This window comes from Chelonoidis abingdonii, chromosome 23, assembly GCF_003597395.2.
Source record: "Chelonoidis abingdonii isolate Lonesome George chromosome 23, CheloAbing_2.0, whole genome shotgun sequence".
Classification (NCBI taxonomy): Eukaryota; Metazoa; Chordata; order Testudines; family Testudinidae; genus Chelonoidis; species Chelonoidis abingdonii.
In genome coordinates this window covers 4753386-4775209 of record NC_133791.1, presented here as the reverse complement: position 1 = coordinate 4775209, position 21824 = coordinate 4753386, and the positions used below count along the sequence as shown (strand labels likewise).

General features: G+C 41.8%; 1 protein-coding gene across 2 annotated transcripts in view; it reads right to left on the bottom strand.

The window, feature by feature from the left end:
* MMEL1 (membrane metalloendopeptidase like 1) overlaps positions 1 to 21824 on the bottom strand; it is a 47390-nt gene that overhangs the window by 9896 nt on the left and 15670 nt on the right. For both annotated transcript variants that reach the window (XM_032763780.2, XM_032763779.2), the window contains exons 6-17: positions 20113 to 20208; positions 18674 to 18792; positions 17881 to 17946; positions 16135 to 16269; positions 14390 to 14479; positions 10260 to 10396; positions 9577 to 9670; positions 7988 to 8116; positions 7133 to 7231; positions 5826 to 5909; positions 5394 to 5497; positions 1696 to 1754 (exon numbers count right to left, since the gene is read on the bottom strand). In XM_032763780.2, coding sequence (XP_032619671.1) covers positions 1696 to 1754; positions 5394 to 5497; positions 5826 to 5909; positions 7133 to 7231; positions 7988 to 8116; positions 9577 to 9670; positions 10260 to 10396; positions 14390 to 14479; positions 16135 to 16269; positions 17881 to 17946; positions 18674 to 18792; positions 20113 to 20208 — 1212 coding nt within the window. The remainder of the gene's footprint in view (positions 1 to 1695; positions 1755 to 5393; positions 5498 to 5825; positions 5910 to 7132; positions 7232 to 7987; positions 8117 to 9576; positions 9671 to 10259; positions 10397 to 14389; positions 14480 to 16134; positions 16270 to 17880; positions 17947 to 18673; positions 18793 to 20112; positions 20209 to 21824) is intronic.

The window sequence follows — 21824 nt, the reverse complement described above, 5'->3', positions numbered from 1 at the left end:
AAATGAAACCTATTTTCACACAAACACTTCAAAACTGATTTCATTTTGAAATGTTCAGAACTGCTCCATTTGCAGGGGTCGTCGGTTTTTGCGGGTTGTTTTTTGGAAAATTTAACAAAAGCAGGTTTGGGGTGAACAAAACAAAAAATTGCAATAACATCTTTGATAAAATGTAGAGAAAATATTGAAAAAGTCCAGATTTTTTTCATGAAATACAAAAAATGTCTACACTTCCAAGTGTTTGCAAAAAAAAAAAAAAAGTTGTTTGAAAAAAGGCTATTTAATATAGACAGCAATACTTCATTAGAAAAAAAAATGGTTTTAAACAGAACTGAAAATCCTTCAAATGATGTAGGAGGCAGAATGGACCCTCACCCTGACTCCCTCACCCACAGTTGTATTAAATTTTTATGGGGCTGGCACAGAGGTAATTAAAATTTTGTATTTGTTAGTAAAGGCAGCAGATCTGACTCAAAGACGCACCATACACTCTGGGTTACGATTACATGTGAATACTGGCTCACCTGTACATTTTTTCCTCTTTGCTGTCCCAATGAACTATGTTCAGTTTGTAGCATGGAGCTGTTTTATGGGGCAGCTAATGGATATTTTATTGCTTTATTTTTGCTAAGAGAAAGGTTAACCACCATATGCGGCCTACAACTTAACACTGAGGCTTAATGTTTAAAGCATACTCCAGAGGAATTACTACTGTGTATCAACTGTACTTTGCATGACAGCCTTGGAAAAAATAGCTCTATCCTCCTCCATACTACACACAAAAGCGAATATATTGGCAGTCGGGTTTATTCTTCCTTCCACTTGCTGACGAGGAAATGCATGTGACCTTTAAGAAGGAATGAATGCTGCAAATGGGTCATTCTAGAATTGGGCATTTTAATAAGATGCCTTCTAATAAGTGACAAATGTGAAAAAACCACATTGCAATCACATTCTTTGCTGTAAAGAAAGATCATTGTGTCCCCAGATCATTCACTAGGAGAGGAAAGGCAACCAGTTCCCATTCAGGAGCAGAAATTTTAACACTGTGAAAAATCAAACCAGAACTCAGGAGATACATTTGCTCTGGACTCTAGATATAATGAGCCTTGGTTTTAGTGGCCAGGGAGTGTGCGGAAGGGGGGAAGCAAGAGTATTTGTAGGAGGATTTGGGACTTCTTAGCATCCTATATGGGCCCAATCCAATGAAGGATGTTTTGGTCACAGCCTTTACAGATCTGGAAGCTTTCATGAGTCTGATGTCCCATTAGCTGAGGCAAGTTTCTTCAGTTTTATGTGTCTCTCAAAAATAATTTCAGTGCCATCTGCACAAACAACAAAGCCGGGAGCATCGCTTAAATTTCCCAGGCATGCGGAGACATTAAACAGCCTCAGATACATGGTGAATGCTCACTACTCCCTGAAGTTGGCATCACTTTGTGGCTTTTAGGTTGTCAAACACAAGGCTATTTCAATGAAGGAATGTAAACAACTTGTCAGGTTTAAGTGAGTTGAATATTCATCAGCAAAACAGAGGCTGGAGCAGAACAGCCCATTCACCTTGCACCAGGAGTGCTACAAATGTTCAATCTGGGCTGCATATGGGCAACCACATAGCACCGCTAACATGCATTGCTTCACACACACACATTATTCTTAAATTCCACTTTGCAGTCAAAATGGTTTGAAACCTACCTATCTGATTTCGGTTGGGGGAATAGAACGCGTTGACCACTGCAGCACCAATGATCCATCTAGAAAGAACAGTACGTAAAGATATAGCCATTTTTATAAGCATTCTCTTTATTGAGTTAATCTCCTTCAGAAAGCACTAGTTGCATATGAAATGGGAGGGGTGGAGGAGAGGAAAGCAACTGGGAATGGTTCAGCAAGGACACTCAAACTGGAAAATGATAATGCTCTTTTGTTTATATGACACCGTTCAGCCTAAAAGATCCCAGATCAAAGCCATGTGTCATTTTGCTCGCTATTGCTAAGCAGCCACTTCTGGGGTGGAATGTGGTAGCTGTTTAACAGTTCGTAATACTGAAGTTTAACAGTTTGAGACAGGAAATGAAGAATACAACATCTAAATAAAATGCAGAGTGGAAGTTTAGGGCAGCAGAATGGATTTATCCACACCGAGAACTGGGACTAAATTTGTCTATTGAAAATGTTTAATTAGAACAGTCAGAGAGTAAATCATTACAAAGGTAGAACCAGACGTACTACCGTCTATATTGTGAAACCGATTTTTCATAAATAGCGAGTACTAATTTTGATAAGGAATTCCTGTTTGAAGTATATGATTTTGGAACAGCTCCCAGTCCCTCCTCAGTCTATAATGAATGACTACATCACAATATGGTTTCATAGCAGCTCCCAGAGAGATCTCACTGCATCATGAAATGAACAGCTGACTAGCCAAGAGACTTGTAATAACCAACCTTTCCTTTTACTCTACAAAGGGACACTTTCAGGATTTGAACATAGGCATTGCGTCCAACTGTGATAAGTAGTTGATACGATGCTGAATAAGATAGTAGTTATAAAATCTTCTTCAATTTGGGTCTTTAAACAATGGACTGTCAATGATCTAAAGTGATAAGTGGTTTTATGGCTTATTGGGAAAATCTTCCAAGCCTACAAGGGGACTTCGCTGGAAATCTACATATCATACATGAAAAATGAAAGGCATAACTCCACACACTGCCAAATTATCATGCAAAGAAGGCCTGAATCAAAGCTCATTAAGTCAGTGAAAAAAAGCTCCCTTTAAGTCCAATGGGCTTTCGATCAAATGATATGACTTTTCCATTGCTTAATACATCCCAATTCCCAAAATACCAACCTGTGAGTGATAGATACTGTAACCTACACAGGCTTTAGGAGGTATATTCTGCATATTAGATGAAAACAAAATGGCTGCAGTGCAAGGCACTGACATCAGGGCACTCATTCCACACCTTAATCTAAACCGAATGGCTTTTGGCTGCACTATTCTAACACAAAGTCCTTAATATCATTGTTTATGAAAAAATTATGATTTTAGGCTTGAGCCTGCTTCCATGAAAGTTCACGGCCAAATTTCTGCCGGCTTCAATAGAAGCAAGATCCCAGACCAACCCTTTGTTAACAGTATATTTTGTGTTATATAAATAGAGGTGTTAATCAAATGCATTTTGGAGTTTGCTTCTGCTTTTCTTTTGTCTTGGGAACATTCTCGTGCTCCATGGAGGCCCACTAGCATATAAACAACCAATCTGTTGGCTTTCTTGCTGCTGCCCGTAACCAGCAAAACCACTCATGCTGAAGGCTAATGTTACAGGACGATGCTCCTTACTCAACAGCAGCTTGCCTTGCCACGTGTATAGGATTTGGAGCTGCCTGTAATATTTATGAACGCTGTATGTTCTCTGTGTGTCTAACTGTTGTGTGTGTGGGGGGTTACGCTATGCACGTATTGAATTAATTCAATAGCAGGATGGTCAGGAAATGCACACCCGAAGCAGGGGTGAGGAGGAACCAGATAGACCCTTCCCAGCAAACACTGAGAAACAATGCCTGGGCCATTCACTTGGATGCTCTGGCTCTGTCCCACAGTGGCTCTCACTGGACTGCTTTTGGGCAAGCACGGGAGCTGACAGAACAAAAACTGTGGACTGGATTCCTAGACAGGCCCTCAAGGACAGGGAGGGAGAGCTAAGGTGAACCCAGACTCCAGAGGCTGAGGGACCCAGGGGGAAGTTAGACCTACTGGGGTCCCCAAGAAGAGGATGGTCAGACTCTAGCTACTGGGCCTTTTACTGTTTTAAAATCCTTTTCTCTTATGTTATGTTTTGTTCTTGTTGTCAAATAAACAATGCTTCTGTTTTAAGGAAGGTTGCTTTGGGTCCCTGTATTCATTACTGGTTCTAAGCTCCCAAAGGGAAGAATTGCAGGTACATGAACCCAGTGGTCTTGCAGGCCTTGCAGCACAGTCAATAGAGTGGAAGGCTTGAGCTCAGGATCCAGCCCCAAAAGGGGGGAATTGTCAGACTCCACCTCAGAAAGGTAAAGGCCTGAGGCCTGACACTTGAGGGGGTGGACTCAGAGAGGCCAGAGAAGGGCTTAGAGGTGCAGCCAGCCCTGTCACCATGACACTGATATAGTAAAAATTACATTTTCAGATGATTAAAATTAACATTTCTAATAGTCGAGGTGAAAATGCTGATATTTAATTGCTTCGTCCTCCATAGCAATAAATTATCTTAGTTAAAGATGAGCCTGAGCTTAAAAGTTCAGTTCTGGATCCAGATCTAAACAGCTACAAAGCCCAGATGTGTTGGGAACTGGACTTTGAAAGGCTATTTTAAGCCATGGTTTTTACCTCCTGTGACAGACCCAGACCAGTGGGGTACAGGAGTCTAGTAGAGGGCGAATATACTGGTCACTGGATGAGTAGTTTTCTGTTCCCTGAGTGATCAGAGCAGGGGCTGCACTAGAGTAATCAGGAACCTGCTAGAACCAATTAAGGCAGACAGGCTGATTAGAACACCTGCAGCCAATCAAGGCAGGCTAATCAGGGCACCTGGGTTTAAAAAGGAGCTCACTCCAGTCAGGCGAGAGGAGAGGAAGTACATGTGAGGAGCTGGGAGCAAGAGGCACAAGGATCTGAGAGTGAGAGGCTGTGCTGCTGGAGGACTACGGAGTACAAGTGTTATCAGATACCAGGAGGAAGGTCCTGTGGTGAGGATAAAGAAGGTGTTTGGAGGAGGCCATGGGGAAGTAGCCCAGGGAGTTGTAGCTGTCATGCAGCTGTTACAGGAGGCACTATAGACAGCTGCGATCCACAGGGCCCTGGGCTGGAACCCGGAGTAGAGTGTGGGCCCGGGTTCCCCCCAAACCTCCCAACTCCTGCTCAGACACAGGAGGAGTTGATCCAGACTGTGGGGAAGATCACTGAGGTGAGCAAATCTGCCAATAAACGCAGGACCCACCAAGGTAGAGGAGGAACTTTGTCACACTCCTTTCAGTTATTCGCTTTCCAAAGTACACACTGGCCCATCCCCATTGCTCCCCTGCCAAGAAGATCAGTCTCAGTGTTTGTGAGAAGTCGCTCCATGGTAATATAATAGTGTGTAAAGTGGTTCTGTGAAGGATTAAACTGAGGTTCCAAAAGGTCTGAGTGATCCCATGTAGCCACTGTAACATACATGACCACTAGAGGCAGACAAAGAGCTCTTTGTTCAGTTCCCTTAGATGCCCCATTCTTAGATAGCCACAAACAAAAGTATTGGTAATGATCTGATATGAGTGGAGAAGGGCAATGCCACCCTGTAGCTCCAGGGTGGTCCCTAACCATTATTCCAGGATTTAGGGTGCTTATATAGCCATGCAGTCTGGACACTCACATATCTTGGTCAACTCTCTCTCGAAGTTTTTTCAAGCTCTTCTGGGCTCCAGCCCTCAGGTTTTCCAGGCTGTTTTCAAAGTACTTGTGCTCACTGAAGTTTAACTGAAGAAATACAAATCCCAGAGTATTAGCAAGTTTCTTTTAATGGAGAATTTCCTTTAACCACTGCCTACGGGATGTTGCTATGAAATATTTGTCCTGTGGTTATACATCGTATAGAAACAGATGGCCAGCTCCTTCTTAGATAGTGAGCTGTTCGGGGCAAGGACTAGGTCTTTGCATGTGTTACACAGAATCTAGCACAATCGGGCCTTAGTCCTGATTGGGGCATCCGGGGTGACAGTAACGCAGGCATTTAATATTGTAAATAGCAATGCAGTATGTTTACACTTTTGTATTAACCCTGTTCAGGTACATGCCACATACTTACATTTGCATATTCCTGATCCAGTTTTTCATTCTGATCTTCCAAAATATAGTCTGGGTAGCCAATTTGTTCTTTAATTGCCATTGCCTACAAGAAAAGAAAGTCCACAGTGGTCTCACAATAGTAAAAAAAAAAAAATAATAATAATCTGGATCGCTGCAGACAATGGATCAAATTCATTGCTGGTGTTGGTCCACTAGGTTCAGTGGAGTTAAACCCAGGGTGAATTTAACCTAGTCAATATTCATATAATGAGCTAACAAAGAGTGTGTTTGATGTAAGTATTGAGAATTTGTGCAAGGATTGTTCAGGGGTGATGGGCTTGGGTACAAGCATTTGGTGCACTTATTTAGGGCTTCCTGAATTCAGAGGAAAATGACTTCAGTGGGGACTGCAGTAGGATTCAATGATCATTTTAACGTTGAATCTCCATGGGATACATTCTGTCCTCATTTATGGCCTAGATCCAAGTTCCACTGAAGGGCCCTAAAGGCTTGATCCACCATCCATGAATGATTCCCATTGACTTCAACAGCAAATGGCTCCAGATCCAATTCATGCAACACCACTGAAGTCAATAGTCCAACAAGATATGAAATTAACACAGGGTTCCTTCTGCTTCCTCATTCCATATGAATGTATGGCTGCATTATTTAAACATGTCAGCTTCTGCTACATCTGACTCCCTCAGAGAAAGCACTGGACATGGGGCTCTCTGCAATGAAAATCCTCAAACGCCCCATTGCTGAAGAAGCGCAGTCTTTTGCAGTGCGGTATAGAGTGACCCAAATAGTTTTTGAAAGAAGGCATTACTGAGAAGCAAGTTTTTTTAGTAGGCAAGTTTCCATTTGGGAACCATCTGAATACCTTCCTATTGTGGAATAATGCACTGACCTGCATCAAAAAGGATGCTCTTCATTTGATTCATAACCAGGAAGAATTTAAGGAAAGGTGGCCTAATCTTTTGGAAGTTTATTACTAATATATTTCTTTTTAATTGGTTTTACCAATTTGGCTCTTTTAAGTAACTTGTAGTTTGTTTGTTTGGGTTTCTTTGGCTTACCACTTTTATGGGATACATTACATTAGATTCTATTATAGTTTGTTTGGAAATAAAAAATGTTTGAAAACTAAATAAATAAAGGATCAAAAGCAATATCCTGGAGAAAATTACGAATAACGGTGAAAGTGGATTTTTATTTCTCTCTCTCTCTCTCCTTTTTTAAGGGATGGAAAATAAGTCTTGCAAAATTTGACATGATTTTCTGATATTCCCGAACAGGATATTGAGGTTTCTTGTTATTTCTGACCTTCTCACGGGCTTTCTCTTTTGATGTTTCATCCATCCACTGTAATTCATCGAGTGTCTCAATGAACACTTCCCGGATTTTGTCTATTAAGTCTCGGACCTAAAATAGAGACAAATAAGAAGTTCATCAGTGACATGCTATTTTTTTTTCTCAACAACTGCTAGAGAGATAGCAGGCTCCTAATGAAGAATAATCTCCTCAAATGCTTTGTGATAGTACATGGCAGCTCCACATTTAAATATACACCATAAATGAGTCTCCTGTGTCTGCTACCTGCTGGCTGATTAGCACAGTTCCCAAGACTGTTATGTGTGTCTCCTGACTGGGCTGAACTGTGGGAGACGTGAACTGGAGGAGCTGAAAGGCAGGCAAGAGATCGGTATTGTGCTCAGCAGCTAACCATGCTGGGGTACCATTGGGAGGCAAAGTATGTGGAAAGTCACAAATCACATAGCTTGACCCATCTGAGCTGTCTGGCCTAGTGGATAATGCACTAGACTGGAACACTGGCACTCTGGCGTCTGTTCTCAGCTTTACCACTGGCCTGCTGGCTGACAGTCCAGTATTTCCCGACAAAACAAAGAGAGGATCTAGGGCCTGCTGGTATGCTGTCAGAAAGTGGCTGACTATCTGCAGAAGGTGAAATCCCTCTCAGAAGAGAGAGCCCACAATCCTCTGCCTTAGCAACAATGAAACTCCCATCCTGTCTGTCTCCTCAGAGTTACGTTAAAGCTCTGCACTATGTACATATTTAAAAGATATTAGGCCACAGGTTTGGGGTGGGAATGGAGGTGGGGGATGAGGGGATCCACGGGTATTGTGGGCTTATGATAGCATGAAAGGTAAACTACATACCATCCTCTTGCTCTCACCAGCAAATGTCTCCCTGACATATAGAGCTCCCACCGCGTTCTCCATGTTGTTGTTGACGTAACTCACGCATTCCCGCCAACGGGCCTCTTCCAGTGTTGTCCCATAAAGTGCCTGGAAGAGAAATGCAGGGGGATCAGTTCTGCCTATGTACCTTCCCTCAGCTCCATCCCAAGTTGTTAAAGGGTGAGAGGTCTAATCAAAGAGAGAGGCCCTCATTTGTTCAGCTTCTGTCCTCTCACACTTTAGCTTTATTTCTTCGGAAACTCTGGTCTTCCTTCCATTGATCCGCTGTGCACAGGACATTATTAGGAGGTGGTATGGGTACTGTTCAATTTCTGTCCCACCACGCTGTCGTTTCATGGCTCATCTCTCTCTCCATCTATCTGTCTGCCTAAGGCATTTCTGTGGTGCCCCTCACCATGGTAGCTAAGCATGATACCCACCCCTGTTCCTACATGAAGTGGCTTTACCAGCTATCCTCAACCAGGGTCTAGGACCACGAGCAGGTTTTAGGGGCTTGGCTAAAAAGGTTGGCATTAAACTAGCTGGGGGCCAGGGCAGAAAAGCCAACACCTTCACCACGAGCAGGTTTTAGGGGCTTGGGGTGAAGCCTGGAGCTGAAGCCAAAACCTAAGCAACTTAGCTTCATGAGGCCCCTTGTAGGGACCCAGGCAATTGCCCTGCTTGCTACCCCTAATCCCAGACCTCATTTTCATATGCATAAACACTAGTTGTTGTGGCATAGGTGGGTGGTGGAGTTTTTATACATGTTGCGGGGGGGAGGGCGGGGCTCAGAGAGAAAAAGGTTGAGAACCCCTGGCTTTACAATTTATAGGAGGTGAAGGCATCTCAGGGAGGGTTCCTGCCCTCCTGCAAAGGTGGTTCAAACGAATGGTCTGTTGGAAGATTTGTCACTAGTGATGGGCTAGTGTCAAATGGTTTGGAGGATATGTATCCAAGAAAGGTCTGCCTGGAAGCCCTGAGCCTGTGGAGTTCAGATTGACCCAGAGTTTCTCATGGTATTTTGAATGTCCATAAAAGGCTCATTTCAGCTCCCATCTTGAGTCTAATACTAAAGCTGGTGTTTAGTTTATTTGATCTGGTTTTCTTATTCCTAGTGACGTGATGGGATTTGTATGTTGGTCCATCCCCACATGTAGGTCCAAAGAGACGCAGAACCCATTTCCCCTGGGGCTGAAAGAAACTGAAACATCTTAGTTGTTCGTTCAGCTTTGCTTTGCACTTTTCATGTCTGGGCATCCAGCAGCAACCTTAACTCAAAAAAGAACAGACCTAGATGACAACACTAGGGATGGGCCTGCCCCATAACTGCAGATGTTAACATTTCTAAACTCTGGTGGTGTTTGGATCTGAGTTTAAACTTCACACATTGAGCCAACCTTTCACTCAAAGCAGAGATTAGAATGTTGATTTGGTTAAAATCCGTTGTGCAGATATAGATTGGCTGCCCTTTGTCTAGGATCGCGATGTCCTGATGCTGATGGGTTCAAGACCACTAATGCAGAATGATGTCACAGCTGAATGGACTCTTTGGCAGGGGAGGGGCTTACCTTTCGGTAGTGGGCCCGGGCGTCCTTGAAACGCCGACTCAAACTGCTGACCCTGTCAGTCACCAGTCGCCAGACTAAGTAGTTCTGGATGGTGCTGTGGGTAGAAAGCAAAGTGGAGTTTAAGGTCATGCAATGGGCCACTCTATTTCAGATAGTCAGAGTGAAAGCTTTAGTCTGAATGCAGAGGACAGGGCTAGCAGTGGCTGCCAAGTTTCTTGCAACACCTGTGAGGACAATTGTGACTGCTTTTATTTAGCTCAGTTGATTAACTGCAGAAGCATCCAGAGTGCACAACATGCATAAAGGAGCCAGACCATCAGTATCACTCCACACTCCCTCATTCCCTGGTGCTCTTTGGGGACCAAGTTTCTAATTTCCACCTATTTCTTCTTTTAGAATGTAATGGGAACTAAAGCACACCTTCTTGTTTCTTTTCTATAACACTAGTCAATTAGAGGCTGATATCCTCCCACACTTCAATGACTGTTGCCTTCCACCACCCCTGCAAGGTTGTTATCCCTAATTTATAGCATGGAGTACCCAGAAATGTGACATAATTTCACCAGGGAGTCTGTGGCATAGCCAGGAAGAAAACCCTTCTTATTCCCACTTTGGCCCATTTGAGTGCCAGATGACACCCCATCTCTTCTACCTTAACCCCAGTTCTTTCCCAGTACCTTTACCTTGCTGAGTAGTTGGAGATAATCGCTTTGAGCTCCTGCAGGTAGGGCGCGCCGTACACAACTACCTCCTCATCCAGGTGGATCTGAACGTTTACTGAAGACATGATGCCTTGGATGAAGAGAGTCCAGTTAAACTCCTGTGAGGGCAGAGAGAGGCAGACACACCGATTCCAAGCTTTTCTTTATACCTGTTACAATGGGATCCTGCCTCCTCTCACTGTGCTACCTGGGACTGGGAACTGGGGCTAGCAGCAGGGCATATTCAGTAGAGAGGATTCCTGCCTATAGAAATGTCTCCTTACTTGTCCAGCAACACTAAGGGCCCCGCTGCAACTTGTGTTATAATATTTGTAACTAGCCCCTAGTTGCATTGGCTGTAGAAGACAGAAAGTCTCTTAGGTGTCAGTGGAACCAAAAGGAAGAGCCTGTCATATTTTATTGCATTATATATAGGCACAGATTTTTAAATATGCCATAAGCATGCATCTGATCCCTTTGCTGATTTAAGTGTGCATCCAACAAGCCCTGCTAGAGCTAGGATCTTTCCTCCTGCTCCGGGAGCAAAATATGCTCCTCCATTCAGTCTCTTGGGCTGCAGAATAGGAAAATTCGGACTGTGATGTTGCCCTATCTCCAAGATAATTCAGTCACAGGTGAAGTGTTGTTGGAGACATTGAACATTGTAACTGGCTAGAAAAGAGAGAAACAGCACAAAGAGCAAGTCAGGCATGAGGAAAAGCGGCAGAACTTAATGTCATGCAAGAGGCATCTGTTGTTTGTGAGTCAGAGACTGATGAGGAGGTAGCACCAGTTTAAAAAAAAAATCCATTTGTGGCACCAACCAACTGGGATGAGACTGGAGAATTGAAGACAAGTCTAAAATGGAGATCAGTGCTATCAAAGGGGCACTGAGGGCACCCCATCATGATTGAAGCAGGCCACTCCAATCCACCCAATAGAGAGCTCTGTGGAGGCGAGATCATCTCAACTTCCAGAAAGAGGATAAAGGCAGTACCCTCAACCGTTGTTTCCAGGATAGGGGTGAAGAGCACTACATGTCTGGATGGATGTCGTCTTAGCAGGAGGCCCCAAAATAGTGGAACAGAGGGGAAACTACATCCCTGTCACTCCAAAGGGCCTTGAGTGACCAACTACCACCACAGGTCCCACAGAGAGAGTCATCAAAATAAACAGGGAAATGAGAAAGCCAGGGGACCAGTAGATGTAGACATGTTAAAGACTGATATAGATATACTTGAACAGAAGAATGGTAATGGTGAGTATAATTGTAATATTGAAAAGAGAGTAGGTGGTTGTTCTCTGACGCCAAAGCAGCATGCTAAGCTAGTTAACAGTGCAGGAAAAAGTAGGTTTGGTATATTTTTAATGGGGTTAAAGTAGAAGCTTTGAGAGACACGGGAATGCATAGTGTCACACCAGTGGGTGAAGGCAAATCTTCTCAGTGACCCAGGAAGTGAACTTCTGGAGTTGCTGGAAAAAGATGAAAGCCTGAGGCTCACAGCTTCTTATGGCACCTCTGTTTCCTATGGAGTGGGTGGGTTGAAATACACTTTCAGCTGCTAGAAGGTGGGAAAGTGCTGACAGTGTCCATGCTAGTCACAGCTCATAAGGTAGTGAGTTCTATCATTGGACAAAAGGGCCAGATGACACAGGTCATCAGCCTTCCAGAGTCATTTGTCAATGGCTTTTCCCCACGGTTAGTAGAAAAAACATGAATGTGTAGGCACAGTTTCTAAAGGCCACAAAGCCCCAGTAATAGCCCTGCTATTCATGTTATGTACAGCTGACCTTCTGATAGATTGGGAGCTGTGTTGTGTCAGCAACGGGAGGGCAAGTTACGGCGGTAGCTATGGCTCTAGGACCCTTTCTCCTGTAGGAAAAAAGATGTAATTTACACTCTGGGAAAGTGGAGTTCCTGGCTCCAAAATGGGCAATTTATATTAGGCACCATCCTTCACTGTTTACACAGATAATAATAACCCATTGACATATGTACTGACATCAGCCAGACTGAATGTCACTGGCCTGTGATGTGTAGCTGACTTGGCTGACTTTAATTTCAATATCAGATATTATATGTGCTTAATTTGGGCATAGGAATTTCTTAGTAGTTACAAGATAAGTTTGTGATGCAAATCAAATGGATAACACCAAAAATCTTGGTCCCTAAGTAGCAAAGGATGCGTTCATGTTGAACCCAAATAAAAGCTTTGCAAGACCTACCTGTGGTGCTCAAAATATCAAGGTGACATTTAATGTTGCCAGGGGTATGTAACACATTCAGCTAACAGACTGCATCGTGGCACAAAAGGGGGCAAACTTTTTGAATAATTCTCCCCTGCATTCCCCAGAGGGAGTAATTTTCAGGCACTCCCTGTCCTTGTCTGCTGAGCTTGCTGTTGTATGGAGATGGCTGTTTCTGGACCCCTCCACGCCCCCCCCCCTTTTTTTTTGCACAGACCCCCTGAGTCTCCGCGTTGTGTTACAAGCGTGAGCTATATGTTTGTAATGACGGAGCTAATAAAAACCCCTGTGTTTTTGAAGGACAGAGTCCGCATTTTGAAGCATGTTACGCACAAACCTGTCCTACCTTTGACTAGACAAAGTCTTTGGTTGGATTTTTTTTTGACAGATATTGAATTTGCCACCAGAGGGAGCCTGTGATTATGAGATTATATTGAATGCCATGAAGAAAACAAACAGACTGTAAATACATATACCCTACTTTATTTACCCTTTCAGACTCTCATTGGCCTGCACAATAGCTGAAAACCAGCAAGCCTTCATTTATTTTCTGTTTTTCTACTGCAGCAAAAGAGCATGACAAGCCCTCCCCTTGTTTAAATTTTCTCACTCGGTTCCCAATTAAAATGGGGGGTTAAGGTTTTTTTTACAGGGCGGTAAAGTCTCTCATTTGAGTTCCATCCTATCCTCTGTCTGTAAAAAATATATATCACAGATGGGAGGAGACCCTGCCTTTTGGGAAAATTCCAACCTGAAATTTGATAGTGTTTTGGATTCCCATGAAATTCATCTAGCAGTGACGGTGAAAGTATAGACTTTATTTTTCCCGCTAACTTGGCTAGAATTGCTACTGTGCTATTCATCAATAGATACATATATTACTTGCATATCTGTGCTAAAACCTACTTAAAATAATATCCATCCTTCCATGGGTTTAGTATTTAGTTAAGGGTTTCCCACTGCTTTTGGCGGATCAACGCATTGTTAGTCAAAATGCAGATCGGATTAGCTACTGTTCGGTTGAGGGCTTGTGAGCTGTAGACATCCTTCTGCACAAAGTGAAGAAGTCGCTTACAGTAATTTGACTTCTTTGTGCAACTGAAAGTTGAAACATGGCTGGGAGACAGGAAACTCAAACGCATTTTTGGGACAACTTGTGGCCACAATTGCTTGTGGCATTTGCAGACTTCTGCAATGATTTTGACGGAGATTACAAGTTTTACTAAATGATACTAGCTCTGAACAAACCATGTTTTACACCTGTTTCTTCTGTGCATAGAACTAAAGAACTTTAAACCACCCTTTCTGGACTGGAGTTCAGGTATTTATGATCCTGCATGATTCAGAGATTTAAGGTCTGGCAAATGCTTCAATTGTGGCTTTGTTTAAAAGGAAAATGCCTTAAAAATCTCTTAGCTTTACATTAAGAAGAGGCATGACTTTGAATCCCTTTTGTTTTGCAGGTATAAAGAGTCTGCAAAGCTGTTTTTCACTGAGTAGACTGGTGTAGGCAACCTATGGCACACATGCCAAAGGCAGCACGTGAGCTGATTTTCAGTGGCACTCACACCGTCCGGGTCCTGACCACCGGTCTGGGGGGCTTTGCATTTTAATTTAATTTTAAATGAAGCTTCTTAAACATTTTAAAAACCGTATTTACTTTACATACAGCTACAGTTTAGTTCGATATTATAGACTTGTAGAAAGAGACCTTCTAAAAACGTTAAAATGTATTACTGGCACGTGAAACCTTAAATCAGAGTGAATAAATGAAGACTTGGCACAGCACTTCTGAAAGATTGCCGACCCCTGGACTAGACAGTGGGAGGAGCTGGAAGCCATAGAATTCTTATCAAAACACTTACATTCAATGCAAACTTTTCCCGGAGCTCTCTTAGGGTCATTTTGTTGTACAATAAGGTCACGTCATGCCTTTCTTCTGGAGAAGCAGTAGCCTGTGGACATTCACATATTATCTTCAGAACTGACTGACAAGAATTTCAACAGCTGGAATCATACAAATGCAGGGGTATGCTCTCTTGCGCGTGCGCGCACACACACACACACTCTTAATTGCTCCTTAAAATATATTCAGTGTTTTTAGAAAACTAGGTTTTCTGCATTTCAGTATATCAGTTAACATCGCAGGGAATGAGTTCAAGACCATTGTTATTTCAGTAATATGATGGCCAAGAAATTCCCCCCATTGTCTTCAGAACCTGAATGGAAAACTGCAGCAGTTCCGCGAAATGAAATTTACAATGCAAAAATCCCAGCACTGGAAAACTGAAGTCTGTGGGTTCTCTTCTGCTCTCAGTTTAAAAAAAAGCAAACACGCAGGTAAAGTCAGGATATTTATCAATATGGGAAAATGTATACTCCATGCAGTGCTGTTTTTTGGGCAGATTACTATGTTTGATCTAACTGTAGTTGGGATTTCTGGGAAATCCAACCAGTTTACGTCACTGCTGAACTTTATATCCACCTCTATCTGGCCTTATACCTAAAATGAATTTATTAGTCTCTACTCATCTAGTCATTTGTTTGCTGACATAGCAGATTAGAATAACTACCTGATCTTAGAGAAATGTAAGAAATAAACTTCAGCTACACAAAAAGTTGCAAGCACCTTAGACAACATGTGTATAACCTGGATATTAACTGTATAGAGAATCCCTGCTATATTCCCTATTTTTGGTGTCCTATTCAACATGGCAAAACAGAGGATCCTACATAAAAACGAACATGAAAAATAAAGATTTTTTTTTATAATCGTCAACCATTTTTTTAATACTTAACAAATCCAGATTTTTCACATTTTTGAACTCTTTCATTGCCTGTGTACTTTTGGAGAGTTTTGTCCTGTATAAATACTAATAATTATAAAGCTTAATTGAACTGTAGCATCTGGGTATATATATATAATTTCTCTGATTATTTTGGCAATATGGCTTTGAACTGCTAAAATGCTTAGTAATGGTTTGACTTGTTATTCTACATCCCATGATATTGAAAAGAAGTCATTTAACCTAGGTAAAAATGTGTTCTTGCAGTAAATTATTCAGCCATTAGAAGTCTCTAGGTTCAACACAGAGATCCAGACGGACTGTGGTCCCTGTTAAACAACAGAGACAGAGCTGGAACTTAAACTATGTGGAAGTTTGTCAGTAGTGGTAGGTGTTTAAAAAAAAAAAAGCCTTGCAAGATGCTGCAGCACTTTAAGAGCCCCAAAAGTGCCCTAGATCTGTCCAGGGGAGAATTCCCCCTTGTGTAGGTTTTATAAAAGACAGTTTATGTTGCATAGGGGGCACAGCTTGGGGCAGAAGGAAACATGCCCATTGTCTACACCACTATGACCATTCTGGATCGTGCTATTGAACAATTCACGGACGCTGCTTCAATTTAGTGTATAATCCTGGGTTGACAAAAGAGCTATAAAACCACCTTTGCCTTGCCTCCCTGTGGGCTGTAAGTTTTATGTTATGCTTCATGGAGTTGCAGCACAAAAATCTCATCACTCCAGTTCAAGAGAAGCTGTGATTCCATATATCATGACAACCTATCACTTTCTCAGTTCACCTATCAGTCTCCCATAATCTCCAGTACTCACGTTTGCAATCTCAGTTTCAAGCTTCATAACCTTCGCCATTTCCTCTTGGACAAAATTGTCGTCTTTTGCCATATTCTTGTCTTCTCTGATCATTTTGGCAATGGTGATCATAAATTGCAGGTAGGCTTCCCGCACCTAAACACACATGAAACGAAACCTTGTGTGTCTGTGTCATTTTTATAAAGTTAACGATCTACATTTTCTCCACTTATCAAGGCAATCTTGTCCAGAAATTCAGGTTTATAATAGCTCAGTATGAGAGATTTTCTGTGGTGTAGCTTGTTGAGGGAGTTCTAGGGAAATCAGCAAATGTGCCGAGAATGAACCATAGGGCTAAATAAAAATTTTGTTTCCCTTTTAGATCAAATCCAGCCCTGTGAAGTACTTGATTTGTTTTGCAGGTTTCACTGTATCTCTAAGAAATTCTGTAGGCAACTGTCTTCAACACATGCTCGATGGAGTCTGTGAATGTCAGAAGACTTTGGCCATATTCTATAAATAGTACCTCAAGCGCACTGAGAGAGCTCACATGCTGAATCCCCTGGAGAGAACAATATGGGACAGAATCACAATTTGTTAAGATGGCTGAGGTGAGGATGCCGGCAAATCCGCTGCCATCAGGATCTCACAGCTCTGTAGTTTGGATGAAGAAAGCCTCGGAGTTATATCTCAGTACAGGCGTGATCCAAACCACATTGAAGTGAACAGAAAGACACGCAGAGAAATCAACAGGCTTTGGATCAGGCCCCTACTCCTGTAATATGCAACTGAGTCTGAAATGTTTGATCCTTGTCTACATTGTTCCCCCTTCATTCGCATTAGGAAATTCAATTTAATGCTTGGTTTCAAATCTACTCAGTTAGCATGAAATAATTACGAAAATAAAAAGAGCTTCAAAAGTATTTTCAGGCCTGAAATTGACAAATTATCTCTATCCATCTACGTTTGCAGCGGCTCAGCCAGGCATCTACAAAGAAAAGCAAGAAGGAGAAAGTGAACAAATTTGGTCTCTGCAGTGGAGGAAAGTGAAACAGTTTCAAAATAGTGTCTCCAAATGTTCATGTAGGGTCTGGAACTCACTGCAAAAAAAATAAGGATCATCCAACACATATAGGGCCAGATTCTCATCAACCAAGGATCTGGTCCATTCATCTTCCTTCTATTTGTCCAGGTCAATCCTGATTTCATGAATGGAATTGTCTTTTATGGGGGATATCTGAAACCTTCTAGCTGGGGTTCATCAGAGTGAATTTGGGGATTTGTATGAAATTGTAGAAATATGGGAATAAAAAAATTACCACATTGGATCAGACCTGCTGTCCCTCTAGTCCAGTGTCCTGTCTCTGACAGTGGCTGGTACCAGATGTTTTTAGAGGCAAGTGCAAGAAACCCTGAAGTAGGCAGTTGTGGGATAATCTGCCCGACATTAAGGTCTCATCCTTATCACTAAAAATTAGAGATTGGTTTAAACCCTGAAACACGAGGTTTTATCTCCTTCACAGTACTCTTTGTGTTAACATTAACTATCACAACTCTGGATAGTCTTGTTCATTTAAATGTCCAATCCATCTTCATGTCTTGCTAAATTTTTGACCTCAGTAACATGCTGTGGCAATGAGTTCCACAGTCTAACTGCGGATGTTGGAGAACATGAAGATTCAGCTACTTGTGGTTTGTAAAAGCAGTGTTCACGTGCACATGATTAGTGAAAGGCAATTTTTAGTAGCAAAGTTCAGGAATACTTACTCTTTGGTAATTACCACCATTAAAGTAGTAGTCTCTGGACGGCATTCCCAAACTAGGCTGGTCGATCTGAAGGAAATCAAATACATATCTCTAGTGAGTGATGAGCAGTGAGACTGGTTGGCAAGAAGGGGTCATTCAAGAACAACGCGAAAAGCTGGAAGGACCATAGCACTCTGTTACATGATAAACCCACTCAAGTAGCAGTTCTGCCTATTATTCCTTGGAGCTGGAAGTGAGATGGAAGCCAGAACTACTACCGCCAATCCTCCCAAGCATGGGACTAAAATCTGACCCTTACTCTCTGGAGTAGTATCGGATGGATACTTATCCTGGGTTATAAGGCAAGATTTTTCAGTGACCACTGAGACCTCTGAAAGACCAAAATAAAGTAACCTGCCAGAGAAGATGCTGCCCACTCCAGTACTAGATGTCATATGTGACAATAAAAGATATGAGACTAACTATATTCATAGCTATATATGGACTAGCTGTGTTTATTGGATATCTTCAGTAGAGTTTTACGCCATCTGTTGAACCCTGTCAGTAAGTCACAATACTCTACAATGGCCCAGTGGGTGTAAATCAGTATAGGATCTATTTATATTGTTTGGGGTACCATGAATAGATTTGTAGGAGGTTTTTTTAATGTGCACATTTCCATCATGTTCTGAATGCCCACTAATACAAATCAGTGCTTATGAAAAGCATGTCTAAATGCGATGCAAGTAGTGATCCATTGTGAATCTGGAATATTGGGACTTGTGGAGCTGTAGTTCTCGATTATTTTTCTTACATAAATGATGTGTCTGCTGGAATCCCGGTCATCGTTCCATACAAACATATCAATGAAGACTCGTTTGTTAAATCTGGAGTTCAGTGTGGAGAGTTTTTCTTCCATGCTCCAATTTGGCTCTGGGGGAATAAAAGGAAAAATTATGCAGTATTTATTGATGTGCATCAAGAGTAATTAAGTTTCATATATTGTAAGCCTATTGCTTAAGTAATTTAAAATCAGACTGGACAGAGCACTTGAGAATATTTTGTAGGGACCAATCCTGCACTGGCTGGGAGTGGATGAACAAGAAGATCCCACAGGGACTTCTCTATCAGTAACTGATTATTCATAATTCTTCTTATTAATGCAAGTGCTGGACAGTTCTACCTTGTACAAAGCACACGGCCACAGGAAAACCCAATTCTTGCTCCAAGCACAATGTTTAGATATGCAGACAAAACAGTTCAGATGCACAAGGCACTGCTGTCCCTATTTGTGTCTGACCTGGGTTTTGTTGGATAGAAGTGAGACGGTCGCTCTAAGCTGAGGGTTCAATGCTGGTGGGCTTTGTGGAAGAGTTTGGAGATTAGGAGAGGGATTTTCTAAAGCTACCAACGTCGGTCTAATTCTGCTTCTAGGGAAGACAATCATTGATGTAATCCATTGACTCCAATGGGAGCAGAGTTTGGCTTATGCTGAGTGCTTTTTAAACTCCCACACTGGGGCGTATAATCCACACATTACACAGGCGCTAGTTATCTACCTGCCCAGGCATTTTTAACACGCCCATCACCATGGTATCTGAATAGACGTGTTCTTTTTTCATGTTTCTGATGACAGCTCATCTTTGTTTAATAAAAGGGAGGTTCATTTTTATTTATCCATAGCATTTGTAAAGCAACTACCACTTTGGTAACTAAATGTCAAAAATATAAATATGTGCATGCTAAAATGTATATGCAATTACACACCCACGCTACAAATCACTATTTTGTTGCCTAGTTAGCCTGTGGTGCTTCAAGACCCACTTATGATAGTTGCAGATGGAAATATAGGAGCACAATTTTTGCATGGATGTGTGCACCTTGGAAACTTGCATCTAAAAGTTGAAAAAACGATGGCATTTTTACTTTCAACTTTTTGTGCCTGTGTCTTGAGGTTTTATAATTGTGCACATTTTATCAATTAAAGTTATATTATCTGCCCTTTACCTGGATTATTTATTACAAAAAAAATTATCTGTGTCTATAAAACAGGATTCTGAAATCTTTGATTGCAGGCATTAAATCCAGGCCTTCTTGTTTATGCAGATTGATCCATTCTAAATGGTGTGTGAATGTCTCAGAATTTCTTTAAGGAAAGCCTTGGTGGCGATGTGATGCAATGACATCAGTCTCTTTAGGCAGATAAATTACTCTAACCTGACAATGTAGAGCTCTCTGAGCACACACTATTACCTTTGGTGATATTCCAATCTGCCGAAGCCACTGGCCAATCTCCAACCATAGCTAAAACCTCTAACAGGGGCAATGAATCTCGCTGCTCTATGAAGCCTGAGGAGGAAGAAGAGGAAATAAATGTAAAGTCCTGTTTCTGATTCACTATAAATGAAGAAAAATGGATGAAAATTTAGACTAAATTAAGCAGCTGAAACTCTTGCAATAGGGGAGGCAGATTCTAAAAGTTCCCTGTGAACCTGGATGGTGTTACACCATGTGGTGTCATCTTTCAACTCCACTGGGCAGTAATCCTATCCTAACAAGAACTCTTTGAACATGAAAGGTTCCGTTCACAGGGTGAAAGAGTTAGTGATTTTGGGGATGTTTTGTGACTCCTTCGGGGGTTCAAACAAACCCCAATCCTCTGATATTTTGTTTGGTGGGTTTTGACTTGTGAAACTGATGAATTCCATGCAAAGCTATTTGTGTAACTGTGACACCTATGAGAAGAGAGGGTAGGTGTCTGAAACCTCAGCCTGGTCTCTTGGGCGCCTGATTTGTTTTATAAGCTTTTGCACTGCTTCAGTCCTCACCTTTGTAGAACATTATAATGCATGAGCAGTGAACACATAAAGATGGAGACTGAGGCTAGTGTTTCTCTGTACAAATCAGAAGCTCTTATCCAAGGATAAGAGTTCTTCAGAAATACACAGAATTATGACCAAGTAATTAACTGTGGGTGGATTTTCCACTGTGTGTCCCTTATAACATTACAGTATGAAGCCTGGTCCCTGACTGAGGCCTGTCAGCAATCCCACAATATAAAAATTAACTAATAATAACATAGTATCACCATCAGAAACTAGTGCTTTTGGCTCTTACTGCATAATTTTTTCAAGTGGTGTAGTATGCACCCACACAAAGTTGTTTCTAACATATTGTGTAGGTCCTGTAAATCCATACACATAATCTTCAAATTCTCTCCAACAAGTAGTTATCTGCCAATGAAGATAGACTAGACTTCTCTAGTAAAATGTAGGCGTGGAGGAGCTTATATTTCATTGATCTTCAAAGACTCTTAGGCTCTAAATGCCTACTTCCTTTATGAACATTTGCCTGAGGTGCTTTAGAAATCATCACCCTGTGCCTTAATCACATTTTGTTATGCTTGTAAATGACTTCAAAAGCAAAGCAAGTTTCATGTAAAAAACCACATGGAGTTGCTAAGTGACAAGAGTTTAGTCACCCATTGCGTCATTTACAAAACTCAAATAATTTAAAGCAAGGAAATAACATTTAGAAGCATCCTAAATCTTGCACTGTCCACATGTAACTCAAAAAAGGGTTTTGCTGGATTTTCTTCAGATGTTTTAGAAACATTCTCCTTTGCTTTCAGAACTTCTAGAAGTTACTCATTACTCTGATTACGAGAACAAAAATCCTCATCATATAATGCTGCTTCCTGGCATTTAAATTCCATCATTTTTGGAGAGTGGGAGTTCTGTAGAGTTTGCCCAACAGTTGTTTTTGTAGATGACTCTTGGGGAACATGATCCTTGGAGCTGCCATTCCTGAATATACCAGGGACCTGACCAAACGCTTGCTGAAGCCAACAGGAAGACTTCCATTGACTTCAGTGTGGGACTTGTATTGGGTCCCAGGAGAACATGGGATAAGACTAATGACTGGATGTTTGTGTTCAGAAAGGCAGGCTCTTCACACAGAGGTGG